General features: G+C 50.5%; 6 protein-coding genes across 7 annotated transcripts; 4 read left to right on the top strand and 2 right to left on the bottom strand.

Moving 5' to 3' along the window:
* The first annotated feature begins 334 nt into the window (after positions 1-334).
* LOC6547865 lies at positions 335-4,659 on the top strand. The gene is given in 12 exon segments (XM_026980810.1): positions 335-623; positions 691-1,151; positions 1,209-1,281; positions 1,339-1,475; positions 3,449-3,503; positions 3,505-3,542; positions 3,545-3,662; positions 3,664-3,700; positions 3,702-3,803; positions 3,991-4,122; positions 4,190-4,272; positions 4,370-4,659. Coding segments are annotated over 12 exon segments (1,593 nt in total). The 5' UTR covers positions 335-354; the 3' UTR covers positions 4,458-4,659.
* On the bottom strand, positions 1,610-2,543 carry LOC6547866 (protein lethal(2)essential for life). Its single transcript, XM_026980809.1, has 3 exons — positions 2,445-2,543; positions 1,964-2,351; positions 1,610-1,902 (listed from the first exon to the last, which is right to left on the bottom strand). Exons 2-3 carry the CDS (start codon positions 2,349-2,351, stop codon positions 1,727-1,729), a joined length of 564 nt encoding a protein of 187 aa, XP_026836610.1. The 5' UTR covers positions 2,445-2,543; the 3' UTR covers positions 1,610-1,726.
* Positions 4,660-5,034: 375 nt separating the features above from the next.
* LOC6547868 (peptidyl-alpha-hydroxyglycine alpha-amidating lyase 2) lies at positions 5,035-7,563 on the top strand. Its single transcript, XM_001976411.3, has 6 exons — positions 5,035-5,659; positions 5,849-6,047; positions 6,102-6,215; positions 6,274-6,361; positions 6,510-6,609; positions 6,666-7,563. The coding sequence occupies exons 1-6, from the start codon at positions 5,241-5,243 to the stop codon at positions 6,967-6,969; spliced, it is 1,224 nt and encodes a 407-aa protein (XP_001976447.1). The 5' UTR covers positions 5,035-5,240; the 3' UTR covers positions 6,970-7,563.
* LOC6547889 lies at positions 7,236-14,756 on the bottom strand. Its single transcript, XM_001976412.3, has 8 exons — positions 14,578-14,756; positions 14,104-14,520; positions 13,345-14,050; positions 12,189-13,168; positions 9,832-10,686; positions 9,573-9,773; positions 8,539-9,402; positions 7,236-8,485 (listed from the first exon to the last, which is right to left on the bottom strand). The coding sequence occupies exons 1-8, from the start codon at positions 14,584-14,586 to the stop codon at positions 7,856-7,858; spliced, it is 4,662 nt and encodes a 1,553-aa protein (XP_001976448.1). The 5' UTR covers positions 14,587-14,756; the 3' UTR covers positions 7,236-7,855.
* Positions 10,877-12,148, top strand: LOC26526801 (protein angel). Of its 2 annotated transcripts, XM_026980103.1 has the most exons (2): positions 10,877-11,024; positions 11,082-12,148. In XM_026980103.1, the coding sequence occupies exon 2, from the start codon at positions 11,147-11,149 to the stop codon at positions 12,086-12,088; it is 942 nt and encodes a 313-aa protein (XP_026835904.1). In that variant the 5' UTR covers positions 10,877-11,024; positions 11,082-11,146; the 3' UTR covers positions 12,089-12,148. The 2 variants fall into 2 exon arrangements, with proteins under 2 accessions (XP_026835904.1, XP_015012856.1); XM_015157370.2 differs by having other exon boundaries at positions 10,877-12,148.
* A 241-nt stretch (positions 14,757-14,997) lies between the features above and the next one.
* On the top strand, positions 14,998-15,922 carry LOC6547890 (39S ribosomal protein L43, mitochondrial). Its single transcript, XM_001976413.3, has 3 exons — positions 14,998-15,253; positions 15,315-15,421; positions 15,496-15,922. The coding sequence occupies exons 1-3, from the start codon at positions 15,117-15,119 to the stop codon at positions 15,828-15,830; spliced, it is 579 nt and encodes a 192-aa protein (XP_001976449.1). The 5' UTR covers positions 14,998-15,116; the 3' UTR covers positions 15,831-15,922.
* Positions 15,923-16,038: the final 116 nt, after the last annotated feature.

Here is a 16,038-nt window from a genome sequence, read left to right as displayed (position 1 = left end):
GCTTACTCCATTATCTACTATGACCGCATTAAGTGGTAATGATGATAAGTAACATGTAAAATTATAAACAGCACTTATTGTCATCTTTGTGATCCCAAAGCTACTTTCTTTGATATAAGCACAAAGTTTCACCTACTTTTTGATAGCAGCGCATATTCATCTTGGCTCTGCTTGTTTTCATGCAATTATCAACCGAAATGAAGAGAGCGTCCCATTAAAAACAAATCAAACAACCACAGTGCCATCTTATCATCGCAATGGCAAAGAGAGAACTGAACTGAGGCCCTTCTCTTAAATAACAGTTCCCCAACCAAGCCAACTATCTTCCCCATTTAAACTCAGTAAGCTATCGCCATGGATCGGGTTCGGGTCACGCCGCGGAGCTATCCCACGAACCTCATCGATAAGGATTGGGCGAACCGAAGGCTTATGTATAGGCGAGATTCGGAGCACTTTCTGGGCTTAGTGCACGACATGAAACTCAGAGAGGACGATGTGTGGATCGTAACTCTGCCGAAATGTGGAACCACTTGGATGCAGGAGTTGCTTTGGCTGCTGCTCAAGGACTGCGATTTCCAGGGCGCGTTGGCCAAGGATCAGGAGCTACGAACTCCGTTTCTTGAGTGGGTATATACCCATTGGTATCGGTATCGATGGGCATATAAGCACTCACACCGCTATGTCTTCCAGGTTCGGTTACTCCGTTTTCGGGGACGTGAACCGGGCATTCGGGCCAGTTGAGGAACTGAAGTCGCCACGACTGATAAAGTCGCACCTTCCGCTTGCTCTGCTGCCCTCCAAACTTTGGGAGGGAAACCACAAAGTGATCTATGTGTTCCGTAACCCTCTGGACGCCTGTGTCTCCCGTTACTATCACGGGGTATCCTTTGGTTTTAACTACAGGAAGTCACTGCACCAGTACTTCGATGAGACGTTTCTATCCTCTGATGACTTCCCAACGGAGCTCATTGAACATGCCCATGAGTTCTACCAGCTGAGACACGAGCCTTGGGTCTTCTATACCAGCTTTGAAGTGATGAAGAAGGATCTGCGAGGAGTGATCAAGGATGTCTCCAGATTTCTGAATAGGCCCATCAACGATCAGCAAATGGAGCAGCTGCTGAAGCATTTGTCCTTCGAGGAAATGAAGAGTTGGAAGTCCATGCGCACACAATGATCTCATGAAGCTAAATGAATTTGCTTTTCAGAAAATCCCACAACGAATCATCTGTGGGAGTTGGCCCAGATTCAATACGAAAATGCTCGCAAAGAGGTGCACCCGTAAGAGAAAGTCGCACAGTTTTCTGAATACCTAACCAGACTTAACTAATCTTCCAGATTCGTGAGACGTGGGGATGTCAATGGCTACAAGGACGAATTGAAACCCGAACAAATTGAGAAGGCGAATGTCTGCTTACAAGAGATTCTGGCGAAGAACGCAGTGACTTTGGACGAACTACTGCTCCTAAATGGTCCCTGAGATACACCTGAAGATAAGTGAATATAGAACTATAATTCTTTGGAGAGATAATGAAAGATAATGTAGAAATAGCTAAGTGAGCGAGATAAAAGCTAGGTCAAGCTTGTTGCCGAATAAAACACCTGGATGTGTGAATGTTTATCTAAAGATTCGCTTTAATTGATGTATAAAAAATGTAGTGAAATATTTAAGGCACACGTAGACATATACTAACTAACACTGAAGGCGGCAGAGAAGGATTCAGCCCTAGGCGGTGGAGGTCTCCACCTTCTTGGCGTTGTCCTCCTTGGAGGAGGGACCAGTCTGTGTGATCTGCACCAGGCGTTCAGTCTGCGGAGGAGGCAGCGCCTTCATGGGCGCCTTGATGGTCAGCAGGCCGTCGGAGGAGAGGGAGGATGTGACCGTGTCGGGGTTGACATCACCTAAGATCAAGCCACATACGGGTAAAGTAAACTGCCTGTTGTTGATAGAAAGCGAACTCACTTGGCAGCTGGTAGCGTCTGGAGAACTGGCGGGAGACATAGCCGTGCTCGTCCTGCTTCTCCTCGTGCTTGCCCTCCACGATGACGAACCTGTCGGCCACCTTGACGGTGATCTCGGACGGCGAGAACTGCTGCACATCCAGGATGACCTCGAACTTCTCGCTATCGATGTTGAGCGTGGATCCGGACTCCTGCTTCTGCAGGCTGTTCTTCTGCCAGGGGCGCAGGTAACCCGATCGCAGCACAGTGGGGCGCGAGTTCCACACGGAGGACATGAGGTCGTCCCTCTTCAGTCCCTGGCCGAAGTGCTGGTCCAAGAGGCGCGAGGTGCGCATTGGAAAGTCCAGCTCATCCCACCAGTCACGGAACATCAGGGGCACTACGGACATCTGGTTTGATCAAGAAACGAGACGATTGTGAGCTAATCACTGCCCTTTTTCACTCTCCAATGTATTCCGCGTGGGCTTTGTCCTTCCTCGTACCTTAGATTCAATTCACGTTAATGGGCGCGTCTGTTTCGATTCGCGGCTGCTGCGATTTTGATGGAGCTCCTCGAGCATTCACACGATTTTATACCCTCAGCAGATTGTTTACATCTTCCCCACGGGCTAAAAATATGAAAATTTATTTCCCATCTAAATTTAAACGAGCGTCATACTCTCTAGCGAACATTCTGAATCTATTCAAATATATGTATGCCAAACACGTATCTTTGATGCCAAACTGCCAACGATTTTGGCCTGTTTTGTTTGTTTCCGTGGGAGTCGCTGATTTGGAGACTCAGTCGGCTGAGTTGGTGACCCAAAGAAGATTCTATAAGTTCCATCTTAGTCACTGGGCAGACAAGCCTTTTTCGGAGTTGAACTGATAGTGTTTCGCATTGTTTGTTCCAGAAGAAAACATTCCGTTCTGTATACATTTTAGGCGCCTGCAAATGCGATTCAGAAAATCCAAAGTGCAAAATGTGCTCTGGAAAATGCCAGAAGAATTTCTCGACATTTTACGCCCCCTTTACTCTGTAGATATATAGGAATTTTCATAATTTTCTACCTGTTGAGACTGCTGATTTGACGTGGCCAATATGAAAATACTTTGGCCACTAAATGACTTGTGAACTATTTTAGGCAGCTGCCACTTTTGCTTATTTCTCGCTTTTCCTCTGCTGAGTCATGTCGCGTGCGTTTTCCATCAGACGAACGCGATGACGTCGCTCAAAACAAAGGAATTTGCAGCATTGTTTTGATATTTATGCCGGCAATTTGGCTGAATTAGACCCGCATCAATCAATATTTATTAATTAAAATATTCATGCCATATGTCGACTTAAGTGAAAGATTTATTGCATATACCAAAGCTCCGCCTTACAGTGCTCAGCTATAATTATATAGATATAATATTGTAATTATTAATTATAATTAATGTACGCCTGAAGCAAGTATCTTTCCAATGTCTTGCACTGGTTCTAGTTTTTGGCTGCTCACACTTTGGGACTGGCCCTGTATTTGGCTGTGTACCCAGCACAGCCAAACAGTGAGGCAATCCCCCTCGAAATGGGCCAAAAGCACACCAACACCACTGCAGCGGTGCACTCGCTGGCTGCGTGTGTGTGTGTGTGTGTGAGTGTGAAAGTAGTGAAAGCTGAAAGCTGAGAGCCGAGGGCGAACGGGGCCAATACTTATGCTTATGCAAGGCAGCCGAGATGCCGACGCCACCGCCCCAAAGGGAGGCGAAGAACGGAAAAACAGGCGACATTCATCGCAGGACGTGCGGCACGTGAAGTGTTCACTGTACTTCGGAAGCGGAGGATAGGTCAAGGCGTCAACAGAGCAATCTCCAGGATGGTGAGCTACAAAAATAAGCGAAAATCACGGCAGTTGTGAACTAGCTGCTAAGGTGTTCAAAAGTTTTCGGGGGAAAGTAGTGGAACTACAAAATTCGTTGCCTGCTTTTAGGCACTTTATGGTTATGGTTATATGTGGCGCACGCATCCTGGCTTAAATCGTTTTCACTTTCTTGGCTACATTGCAGTGCGCCGCCCACTCGCTGCCCGTGACGTCACGACTGTTGCTTCTGGTGGCGACGCTACTGTTCTGCCCTGTGCAGGCGCATCTCTCGAAGCGAAGCTACTCGGATCAGAGTGTCCACGGCTACATGACCGAGGTGGCTATGGATAACAGGTGGTACATTGTGGCAGCGAGCTAACCCTTGGTTTTGCAATGCATTCTAGCGCACCTGCTGGTGGAACGAGGTGTGCAAGGAGGAGTTCCAGAGCCTCTTCCGCTGCAAGTGCCCCCAGTTCTCCTACTGCCGGTGAGTTTCCGTTTCCGGCAATGGCGCGGGGGAAACCGAATTAGCTCTGCTTCCTTCCCCTGACTCGGTTCTCTGGCATTACTTTCGCATTTCGCAGCTCGCCGGGACGCTACTACAATGCCTACTGCTCGATGACGGACACCGGTTATATTTGGACGCAGCCGAACTGGGATTGGGGGGCGTAGGATGAAGCCGCTCCGGACCCTGCCCCCGCCACGCCCCCTCACCGCCAGCACAGCTCGCTGTGACGTCAAACACACTGACTGCCGACCAAATGACCCCGCAGCCCAAGCGCAAATTATTCCAGTAGGCTCCCACTTCGCGCCTCCTGCCCAGCCCCCAAAGCACTCTAGTGGAGATGAGCTAGTCTCCCCCGTTGTTATCGCACCTCGCGCCGAGCAAGAAGCTCCAAGTGTCGCGTTACTTTTCGCCTGCACTGTTCCGCGCGGCTGTTGGAAAATCAATACAGGCTTTCCCATTCACGACGGCTTGCGGCAGGGCCACAGTGAAACAAAAGCGACTAGTTCTGCACTTTTCCAGGTCAAATTGAACGAAAACCAAACGATGTTAAGCCTATAAATAGGCATATTTATACGTTCCTAGCACTTTTTTAATAAACTTATGGCAGACAGTCATTCACGCCCTGTCTCCCACTCACAAATGTATGTTCCAATATTTAAAACAGCGTCCTCGTCGCTTCCAGTCCCATTCTCACCAGTGAGGTGCTCGCTTTCATGTAGTTGGTCCCACTGTGCAGGACCAAGGCGCAAGCGCCGCAGTGAAAGGGAAAATCGAACAGCGTGGGAGTGCGTGTGCGAGTGTGTGTCTGGAGCAGAGCCAGTTAATCTATTGCCAGCTCGACATATAGACACCGCCAACAGATGTTGGCAGTGAGGAAAATCGAGTGAGCGAAGCCAGAACCGAGTCGCCGTTGTTTTGGGTGCAGAAAATCGCAGGACTTCCGGAAAATGTCGCGCCTCCTGTTCGTGACGCTGCTGGCCATCAGCCTGGGATGCGTGGCGCCCAGCAGCAGCAACCACCTGACACCTGCGGGCCTGGCCGTGGACCTGGGTCCAGGCGTGAACCTCAACGAGCGCTTCTTCGACCAGGTGCGGGCGCTCATCAAGCGCAGGCTCCAGGAGAAGGGGCTTGCGAAGCCGGAGCAGCCGGAGCTGCCACTGCCACTGGCTGATGATGATGCAGTGGCGCTGCAGAACCAACGCAGCTACGACAACGTGCCGCTTCCGGCGGCCAGCGTTCCGACTCCGGTGCTCGTGGAGAACTGGCCCACCGAGCAGCACAGCTTTGGCCAGGTCACCGCCGTGGCCGTGGATCCGCAGGGCAGTCCGGTGGTCTTCCACCGTGCCGAGCGCTACTGGGATGTAAAGTAGGTCAACAGCTGGCGCTGCCTGGTAACAAGTGTCTATCCCATATGTACACAGGAAACAGAAAGCCATCAGTGCGTTCTTTTGTTCTTATTGAAAACTGAAGGCATAGAGTACATTGTTACCATTGATATATAGTTAGGATCAGGTTACTAATACCATGTACGGTAATATGGCCAATACCTTTGCAGCACATTCAACGAGAGCAATATATACTACCTTATTGAGTACGGACCCATCAAGGAGAACACCATCTACGTGCTGGACGCGAAGACGGGAGCCATCAAGTCGGGTTGGGGATCGAACATGTTCTACATGCCTCATGGCCTGACCATCGACCTGCACGGGAACTACTGGATCACGGATGTGGCCATGCACCAGGCCTTCAAGGCAGGTGCACTCTTTATGCCAATGAGCAATCCTTTAACCTTATCCATCCATTAGTTCAAGCCCTTTGGCAACAAGCCGCTGCTCACCATTGGCAAGCGGTTCAGGCCCGGCTCATCCGTCAAGCACCTGTGCAAGCCAACATCCATTGCAGTGGCGAGCACCGGAGAGGTAAGTCATGCCTGTTGCTCTGCTTGGCTTCCGAGCTCACTGAATCCCCGCTCCGCAGTTCTTCATCGCCGATGGCTACTGCAACAGCCGCATACTCAAGTTCAATGCCGCTGGCAAGCTGTTGCGTACGATTCCCCAGCCACCCGGTGCGTATACTTCATTTTTACCATGGTCCAACATCCGGATTTTATTAGGAACCTAGCCTTTACTTATACCAAATTTATTTAACGAATTATGCTATGTAAACTTCTCCTAAGCCAGTAACTAATAACATTTGCTAACGAAATTCTGCAGAATTCCTCTCCTTGCAGGTGCCACACGCCATCACATTGCTGGAGCACCTGGATCTGCTGTGCATCGCTGACAGGGAGAACATGAGGGTGGTCTGTCCCAAGTAAGCTGAACTAGAGTAGCCCTAACTACAGAATATCAACAAGTAATCTTCAACAGAGCTGGCTTGATATCCTCCCACGGCGAGGGTGAACCGGCGGCCACCATCCAGGAACCGGACTTGGGTCGCGTCTTCGGAGTGGCCAGCTTCGGAGACATAGTGTTCGCCGTGAACGGACCCACCTCCATGCTGCCGGTGCGGGGATTCACCATCGATCCGCGCTCGGAGACGATCATCGGGCACTGGGGCGAGTTCAAGAATCCGCACTCCATGGCGGTCAGTGTCAACGGATCGGCGCTTTACGTGACCGAGATCGGAACCAATCACCAGACGAATCGAGTGTGGAAGTATGTGCTGGCCTGAGCCTAAGCCAAACCCGAATCCCTCAAAGAACCCGACTTGCACTGCGCTCCTGCATATCCCTAGACCCATAGATTCCTCCCAACTAGTTGTCAGCAGAAACAGAACCACAATCAGAGCCGAATCAGATACAGATTATAGCCGATTATAACAGATCCTAAGCCTAAGCTGAGCCCACACCAAGTACAGTTTAACGTGACCAGTTGTCAGATCAATAGAGAATAGTAAGTGCTTAAGTAATGTACAAGTTAAGTATGTAAATTGCTTGAAAACAATACCACAACAAACATAACCTCAGACTCTTATGTTTTGCACTGTAATGAGCAAACGAAAACGAAATTACACAGCAGCTTAAATAGTACATATACTTAAATGTAATAGTTATGCGTAGGCACTAACTAGGCACGAATGTGAGGATGTGGGGACGTGAGCATGGAAAGCCGATTTCGCAGATAACCGGGGGCAACCAGCGCATATAACATACTTGTGTACCATATTGTAACCTATATCAAATATATAATCGTATCTGTATCTTATCAACTTATCGTAGCCCATGTAAATTATGTATGTAATAAACTGTTGTTGTTGTGACGTGAACGCCAAGCCCGCAGGACACCAAGGGGTTCAGATGCTTTAGATGGCTCAGATCCAATGACTATATCCCCCTCAGGGAAAGGAATGTTAACAAGACCTTAGAGCTTGGAAACGGCATTGGTAAACCTCCACCTTTCTTACAAATGTTTAACTTAAATTGATGGGAGCGGCACGTTTGCATGGCAAACAATTTACAATTTGTGGAAAGATGAGAGCATAACTTAAAGATAACCAAATATAAATAGAAAACTTTAACACATATAAAAATAAAAATGATTGGGGAATGCAGCTGCTGTCAGGAGGAACCCAACCAGTGCCTGACGAAAGATAGAGCCTCATTTAGGTGCAACAGCCATTCTGAGAGCTCCGTTTGCGTATCGGCAGCAAAGAAGACGCCCGATTCGCAATCGGATTCCTTTCCACGCAGCAGGAAGCTTCTCGCCCGAGCGCACAGCTCTCGTGGGGCTGCAGCTATGAGGGACTGTCCACGTGCTGGCAACTCCATCGAGAAAATCGGGGTGTCACTTTCCAAATTAACTTCATGTTGCCAAACGGATAAACGCACGCCATCCAGACTGCACCATCTGCGGTTCCAGTGGTGTTGGCTCTTCGGATCCTGCACATTAAGGTAGCCAGAGAACCGGGTCTTGGGCAGCCGTAGGTCCACTCTTCCAGTGATGGATATAGCAGGTCCCAGATTCGTGGATTTGGTGTGCGTGCTTAGGGGAACTTGCCAGGAGTGTGAACCACGCAGGCAGATTTTATCGCTTGATCTCGATTCATTCGCCACCAGTTGAAATGGTGACAGGTCCACAGCCCGCAGATTGAAGGAAGCATGTAGGCGAAAGCGCGACATGATTTGTTCACCACCAGAGCCCGCAGAACAGCTGGAGTTGGCGGAACCCAAATTGCCACTGCCACGTCGCTGCAAGGTAACTCATTAGCGAACTGCCTCCGGGGACAACTGAAGCTACTTACCAGTGACTTGGCCGGCTCCAAGGCCAGTGTGGAAACCTTGCGCAAACGAAGCATGAAGATCTGGCAGCGCAGCTCCAGGGAGTCCGCATTATCGCCGCCATAGAACTCCAAGCCACAGTCCCGAAAGAAAGCGGAGCCATTCTGACACTCTACCGACTGCGTGGATCGAATGCGTCCTCCGCACTCAAAGGTGCAAATGTAGTGGTAGTTGAAGAACATGTCCCGGCTGACATCCGCCCTCACCGGCAGTACCATGGCGTCGATCAGAAGGCACTGGGAAGACCTCCGTGCAGCCAAAGCTACATCATTCAATCGGGAACCCAGAGGAGCCGATTTTCGCAAAGTAGAGAAGAGCAGCAGTCGCTCCGCCTCCACCATCTCCGCAGAGATCTCCAGTTCGGGCATCTGGCGACATATGTTCACAGCTTGGGCCAGCTGTTCATTAGGGTTCAAGGAATCGCTTAGCAAGGAGTCCACGTTGAAGCTGGCATAGTAGCTGCTGCTATCCAGCTCCCCATCCGTCTGATTCGATTGATCCCTCGACAGATTGAGGCTCTGGGTCAGGCGTTGCTTCTCCGCCAAGAAGAAGTCCTTTCCCTTGCGGTACGAACGACGAAGGGCATTCTTCAGCAGGCGGTAGCGGGCCAGAGCGCTGACCGACATCAGCTGGCTGTCACTGGGATTGGGCACCGTCTGCATGAGCTCACCCAAACTGCTGCTGTTGTGCAGAACGGAGGGGTCCACTGCCTGCGAGGCCTCCGCCTGCTGGGGAGTTGTGGGGCAGCTGATGCTTAGACTGTGGCCAAAATGGCGCAGTGACGTGGCTTGGCCATCATTAATTTCAATGGTCAAATTGGGAGCGGGCTGAAAGATCAATCATTACTCAGTTTCAACAACAATCTTATATTTGAAGTGCGTTCAGAAAGCTTTGGATGAGTACAGTGTGATAGTGGCTATTTACAAGATTTACAGTGGCAGATGTCAGATGCAAGCGAAAGCCTTAAGCTCTAGTGGGAGTCAACAAATATCTCTACCTTGGTTGTGAACCGCTGGCTCTGCTTCTTTTTCGGTGTGCTCTGGTTAGCCGGCTCGGGTTCGATTTGCCCAGAGCCGTAATCGTTGGTCACGAAGGAGCTGCCGGCGCTACCCGCTCCAACCAAGCTGTAATCTGCGTAAAGCTGCTCTCCACCGTCGTTGGGCAAGTCATACGAAACGGAATCCACATTGGAAGTGTTCTGTAAAGGCAATTGGCTTAGAAATGTGATAAATTGCAAAAACTGCAATGGCACTTACATTGGGCACCTTTTCCAGGCGATCCAACACCAGTTCACTGCGACACAGATTGTCTAGGAAGATCTCGCTGCGCTGCAGGGAGAGTTCCGAACGAGAAAGGTTCCGGATCTGCTTGGGTGGCGAATGCTGCTCACTTATGTTGTTCAAGGATTGGTGGGTAAGTGGTGAAGGCGAGTTTAACTTCGGCTGGCGAATCACAGAGGACTCAGTGGTCAGACTAGCTGAGCAGGAGGATTCCGAGCCGCTCGGTTCCTCGGGCAGAGGCATGAACTGGAAGAAGTTGCCGTTCTTCAGGGATTCGTGGAGAAAGTGACCCAAAGCTACAGGCTGCTGAGTAGTTGATGGAGATGGAACCAGCTGGGTTTTAGACTGGACGCAGCTTTTGGGTTGTACAGCCTGCTCAGGAACAACAGGTGTTGTTAGCGGCGGCGGGAAAGATTGAGTATTTTTCTGTTGCTGAATGGCTTGGAAACTGATCGGAGGCTTAGCAAGTGGCTTCATTTGGGGTGAGTTCTTCGGCGTCTTTTGCACCCTGGCGTACATGGCACTAATGTCATCGCGATAGGGCGACGGAGCAGGGATGGACTCACTCACATACGCGGTGGAGCTGTCCGTAGGAGTCGGAGTGTGCTCTATGATCTGCGCCGCGGTCCTAACCTCGTGGTGCGGACTCCCTCTGATCCGCATGCAGTCTTCCTCGATCTCAGAATAAATGGGCTCGCTATCGCGATCACGCTGTAGCCGTGTGGTGGCCAGCGATGTGGTTGCCCCACTGCTGGGCCCGTCTGTGCAGTCATAGCTCTCGGTTTGAATATGACTGATCTGGGGCTCATGGCGGTCACAGCGGGAGCAGTCCTGAAAGAGAATTAAATTTGCTCTTATTATTATATTAACTACATGTTATATATTTGTATAACGCAAATGATTTGTTACTAAGAACGATTGCTTTCGGAACTTAATTTGCTACTTCGAAACACACTTTTTTGAATTCCGATAGGCTGCGTGCCGCCACGTTATCGATACCCGCTGCAGTGCAGCCCAGCGAAGGAGAGCGCACGGCAAGAATTGAAAACAGCTGACAGCAGCAGACTTCCCCCTTTCAACCACTCGGAAATTTAGACGCCATCCAGAAACACAAGCAAATAGAGGCTTTCAGGGGACCAGGAGCTCGGGCACATGGCGAGGCGCACCTGGTGAGATGTACAAATCACTGCTGCACAACGTTTCACTCAAGGCGACATCACGCATAGTCAGACGCAGCGTGAGCAGCCAAGAGAAAGGCGCCAGCGGGAAACGCAAACCAAAAGCGAAGGCGATGGAGGCGAGCTACGATCGGAATAGGCGATGGACGCCAGTGGGGGATCAGGCGGCTGCTGGTCGAAGCACACACAAGTTCAAGGTTGTCTCGTATAACATCCTGGCCCAGGATCTGCTTCTGGAGCACTTTTTCCTGTACGTGGGCATTCCGCAGGAGTTCCTTACCTGGCAACGTCGCCAGCAAAATGTTCTCAGGGAACTGATCAAACTGGATCCGGATATCCTGTGCCTGCAGGAGATGCAGTTCGATCACCTGGCAGTGCTCGTTCAAAGACTGTGTATGGGCAACGGCAAGAAGTTGGCATACGTGTACAAAAAGAAGACCGGCCATCGAACGGACGGATGCGCTATTGTCTATGATTGCTCCAAGTTCGAGTTGCTGGACCACCAAGCCGTGGAGCTGCACGACCAGGCGGTGGCCCTGCTCAATCGCGACAATGTGGCTCTGTTTGCCAGGTTCCGATTCAAGAAGCAGCAGGAGCAGCAGAAGGAGTTCGTGGTGGCCACGACGCACCTGCTGTACAACCCGAAACGGAGCGATGTGCGATGCGCCCAGGTGGGAAGAATTCTGGAGGAGCTGCACTCGTTTTCCACCGACACGCCCATCGTCCTTACTGGTGACTTCAACAGTCTGCCCGACTCCTCGCCCATTAAATTACTCATTGACAAAAATGGGGATGTAGAATCCGAAGCTAGCGCAGAACAACTGCACTTCCAAATCATCGATTCGGGCGAAGGAACTGCCTCTACATACCAGAACGACTGGGTCATCGTGGACTACATCCTGCGCTCGCTAGGAGCGCGGAGCAGGCACAAGCTCTTGCCCCTCAGCGTCTACTCACTGCCCTCGATCAATCGGTGCTTTGCGACGGGACTGATTCCCAACCACCATCTCGGGTCAGACCACTACGCCTTGGGTGCAGTATTCACCGTAGTCTAGTATTTAACCCTTCACCTTGGACTCTTTATCTTAGACTCATCAATAAAGGTATGAAATGAACACGCCCGACAATTATAAAGTAAAGGCTTAAAGGACTCACCTGAAATGTTCTTACCGCCTGCTCATCGCTGGCCTCCAGTTTGGCTCTGATGCTGCTGAGCAGATAGCCCATTTTGGTGATGGTAGCGTCTTGGTCGAGATCCTTGTGATACGAGCGATAAGTGGTGGGTGCTGCTGCTTGAAAGTCTAGCTTGCGGGCTCTACTGGCCCGGGGCAGCTTCTTTGGAGGCGTCGGTGCCTTCACCTTGCGTTCGAAATCGAAATACGCCTGCTCTGTGTCCAGCGGTTGGCGGGTAGATGTGGTCGTGCCCGAGGGCGTGGTCTGCATGGGGGAGTGGTAGCTCCCCGGCGGAGACTGTGAATGCAGGTCCAGCTGCGAAGTAGAGGTCTGTACGCCAATAGTGCACTGCTGGGGAGTGAATCTGTGCTGATCCACCTGCGGGTGCTTCTCCTGATTCGACTTCTTCGGCGAGACGAAGCGCAGGATCTTCTTTTTGGAGTTGTTTAGGAAGTTCTTTGACTTCTTGCCAAGGTTTTTCGGTTTGTTACCCTTCCAAGGAGATAGATTCCGCCACTGCTCGCCCCAGATGAACTTCTGGCTGGCCTGAGCTCCTGCTGTGTTGACTCGACTGGGATACTTGATAGGCGTCTCCTTGTGCACCATATTGGATGCTAGGTTCTCGCAAACACTTCCGTCAACAGTGTCCAAGGAAACTTTTGGCACTACAGGCTGCGGCTGCGCTTTATGCATTTGCCAGCCAATGGCCACTTGCGGCTCCGCCGGCGTCCTAAGCTCGCTGGCAGCCTGGCCCTCGTAGTTGAGCATATCAGTGATCTTGGGTTCTGTCCAGCCCAGAATAACCTCCTTGGTGGGCGCTCCTTTGCGACTGCTCTCCTGCCGAATATTCCGGGCGTAGTTTGAGCCCCGCTTGGACTCCACCACGCGCTCAATGTCACTGAGTGAGGGGCAGGTGGGCAATTGCTTGTGGTTCCTGGGATTCCTGGGCTTCTCTACCTCAGCTAAAGGGAGACGCAAAGCTCGTAAGAACATCGAAAAACCAAGGAACCAATAAATGAAACCGTAAGCCAAATCGTTGGATACAAAACTCTTTATTTGGTATATACATTTGATTTTTGGTAAAATAAATTTAATTTGGTTACGGTTTCATTTTTTGGGGGCTATGCAAATTACTTACCCATGGGAAAGGATCTGCGCTTGTTGTCCTTTTTGCGCGAAGGCTCTAATTTGCTGACAGGCACCTGAACGCCACGCTTGCGCAAGAACTCGTCCAGCACTCGCTCCGCCTCCCGCACCGAGGGATTCGTGGAGGTGAGCGAGGATTGCGATAGCTTCCCATCCAGACTTTGGGAGCTGCGACGCGGTGGCTTTGGAGGCGGCAGCTGGGAGTCCCGAGCCTTGAAACTGACTTGGCCCTGCGACAGGCGCTTCTGCAGCAGCCGCCCACCTGCTCCGGAACTGCGTCGAGAACGGGAGCTCCTGCGACTTGGGGGCTCGGTGGTCAGCCCTTCTTTCTCGTGCTCCTCATCCACAGCGGATTCCTGTTCACTGATGTTGGACAAAACAGGAGCTGAGGGCTTGTAGGCTATGGGCTCGTAGGAAAGCATTTTGGTAGTCTCTCTCGTCGGTTGTGTGCTCCTGTGCCGGCACCTGGAGCCAGAATCTGACAGCTTTTGGCGATTCACGCGCACTTCGGACACCACACAGTTGTCGTGCAGCTCCTGGATGATGTGTATAAGCGGTTCATCCTCGCCGGCCACTGCTCTCAAGCGACTGACAGCGGTTAAAGGAGTTTTCAAGCCGGATTTTATGCTGGCCGGTTCCCTTTGATTAGGTTTCTCCGCCTGCTGCCGCTGGCTGCCCAGATTGTTCTGCTTGACGGGCTGTAAAATGTGAGTTTAGTGTAGGAACAGTAGTGGGCTGGGCTGTGGCTTACCTTGGAGGTCTCGGATCGCCTGCTGCGCCGTGGTAATCGCACGTGTTGGTCACGTGGCGGCGCCGTGGAGCCGCAGTCTCCGCTGTCGCTGGTGAAGCAGTAGCAGAAACCGTTCTGGCAGGGCTTCCCCTTGCGCTCCTGCTCCTTGTTGCAGCGATTCTGGTTGATCAGGTCCGCATCCGTTGTTCTGCGGACTCGTGGAAGCTGTCTGGACATGTTAATGTGGTTATTGTTGGACTCGCAGTCGCGACTTTGGGTGGACACACGGCGAATGCGGCGTGCTCTGAACTCGTCGATGCACTCCTGCAAGCTGAACGACGACGTGGAGCCGGACTCGGCGGAATCCTCCTCCTCCTCTTCCTCCCCCTCTTCTTCGTCAACTAAAACATGTTTGGAGAACTTTGAGCCTACAAAAGTCTGGAGGCCAATAGCTGTTCATTTGCATTCGTGATTAAATAGCGATTTAATGCTTACGGTGGCCATTTTGCAGTCTATGTACTTATGGAGCTGATTAGACCAGCTGCATGTGCTCCACTTTTACACGTTGCACGCTTTCTACTCCGATTCTACTTCGTGTTTTTCCAATCAAATGAAAAGCGACGCCTTCCCTGCATTTTTGTTTTCTCTTTTGTGCCGCTTCTTCTTTATCAACGAAAGAGAGGAGAGAGTGAATAACAGCCCTGTCCTGCGTTAGAGATGGGCACTTGGCTGCGATAATTTGGGCAGCACTAATTCCTCGATGCTTGAAAGCATGCTATTTTGTAGTATTGTTCAAATGCATGTTACTATACATGTAACATTGTAACATATTTAAAATTATGTTATGTGTCATAAAATATCCTTAGCCAATTATGTTCCAGCTCTGTGTTATGGCTATTAAACCCAAAGTTCATAGCCAACTGGTCATCTCTGGTCAGAGAGAGTCAGCTGTTTGCGGCATGCGGTTACGTCGTCTCTGATTACGAAGTATAAAAAATAATTTAAAACTGTTTTGAATTAAAAAGAAATACAGCATGTCGAACAGCCACTTGTTCTTGAAGTCCGGCTTCCCACGCGCACCCCTGCAAAACGGATTGGGACGGTATGTTTGCCAGCTCCAGAGGATCACCCTGAAGTTCTGCAAGAATAATGGATCCAGCAGAGGCATGCGGTAAGCACAATAACTTTAATGCAAATATTTAAATATATTTATCGCACGACACATTTAAAAGCGACTTCATTGAGAACCACTTGCTGGACTTCGCCAAAGAGAATCCTGGGATTGTGGTCTATGTGAAGCCCAGGCGCCACCGCACGCCAGTTTTGGTGGCGGAGTATTGTACGTATACATCAAGATGGTGTAAAGATGGTCCTGAAAACCGAGTATACAAAAAATATGTTATGGTGTTATAGTGAACGGCGAGCGCGAGTGGATGAGCTGCAGGAACAGCACCCAAGAGGAGATCTCCAAGTGGATTGACCTGCTGAAGACCCAAAACGGCAGCTCCAGCTCTCTGCGCCTCCGGAAAATGTGGCACACGGAAGTGCCCTCCATCCAAGGCCCGTGGACGCCATTCCTGCTGCGTTCGCCGGAGGCCCAAGGCCAGGCTTATCCCAGTGCTGAGGCGTCCAAGCCGCTGGAGACGCCTCAAACTGCCACAGAGAAGCTCATCGAGTTGTTCCGGCAGCAGAAACTCGAAGCTGGCGAGGAAGCACACGACGTGCTGAACAAGAAGCGCGCTGAGTAATAGGAATATAGGACTTTTTGGTAATTGTTGCTTTTATTTTTATAGTCAACATAGTTTTCTTGGTAAACAAATAAATATTTAAAATCTAAACCACTAAACTTGTGCTTCCATCGCTGGAATATCGAACCAAAAGTCATAGAAAAGTGCAAATAACTTATTGTCCCCTTAGCATTGATGTCTGCCAGTTGGTTTCGATATGTTTCGGGTA

This window comes from Drosophila erecta, unplaced genomic scaffold (genome assembly GCF_003286155.1).
Source record: "Drosophila erecta strain 14021-0224.00,06,07 unplaced genomic scaffold, DereRS2 tig00000092-arrow-pilon, whole genome shotgun sequence".
Taxonomy (NCBI): Eukaryota; Metazoa; Arthropoda; class Insecta; order Diptera; family Drosophilidae; genus Drosophila; species Drosophila erecta.
The sequence above is the reverse complement of the archived record's forward strand: the minus strand, read 5'-3'. Positions and strand labels throughout refer to the sequence as shown.

What these genes read in the sequence shown, in the direction of transcription:
- LOC6547866 (XM_026980809.1), bottom strand. Translation starts at nt 2,351, where the DNA reads ATGTCCGTAGTGCCCCTGATGTTCCGTGACTGGTGGGATGAGCTGGAC. An exon ending in CAGACGCTACCAGCTGCCAA is followed by an intron (nt 1,903 to 1,963) that starts GTGAGTTCGCTT and finishes GCTTGATCTTAG; the next exon opens with GTGATGTCAACCCCGACACG.
- LOC6547868 (XM_001976411.3), top strand. Translation starts at nt 5,241, where the DNA reads ATGTCGCGCCTCCTGTTCGTGACGCTGCTGGCCATCAGCCTGGGATGC. An exon ending in GAGCGCTACTGGGATGTAAA is followed by an intron (nt 5,660 to 5,848) that starts GTAGGTCAACAG and finishes ATACCTTTGCAG; the next exon opens with CACATTCAACGAGAGCAATA. An exon ending in ATGAGGGTGGTCTGTCCCAA is followed by an intron (nt 6,610 to 6,665) that starts GTAAGCTGAACT and finishes AATCTTCAACAG; the next exon opens with AGCTGGCTTGATATCCTCCC.
- LOC26526801 (XM_015157370.2), top strand. Translation starts at nt 11,030, where the DNA reads ATGTACAAATCACTGCTGCACAACGTTTCACTCAAGGCGACATCACGC.
- LOC6547889 (XM_001976412.3), bottom strand. An exon ending in GGCGATCCGAGACCTCCAAG is followed by an intron (nt 14,051 to 14,103) that starts GTAAGCCACAGC and finishes CACATTTTACAG; the next exon opens with CCCGTCAAGCAGAACAATCT. An exon ending in TGGAGCCGGCCAAGTCACTG is followed by an intron (nt 8,486 to 8,538) that starts GTAAGTAGCTTC and finishes GTTACCTTGCAG; the next exon opens with CGACGTGGCAGTGGCAATTT.
- LOC6547890 (XM_001976413.3), top strand. Translation starts at nt 15,117, where the DNA reads ATGTCGAACAGCCACTTGTTCTTGAAGTCCGGCTTCCCACGCGCACCC. An exon ending in GGATCCAGCAGAGGCATGCG is followed by an intron (nt 15,254 to 15,314) that starts GTAAGCACAATA and finishes CACATTTAAAAG; the next exon opens with CGACTTCATTGAGAACCACT. An exon ending in AGTTTTGGTGGCGGAGTATT is followed by an intron (nt 15,422 to 15,495) that starts GTACGTATACAT and finishes ATGGTGTTATAG; the next exon opens with TGAACGGCGAGCGCGAGTGG.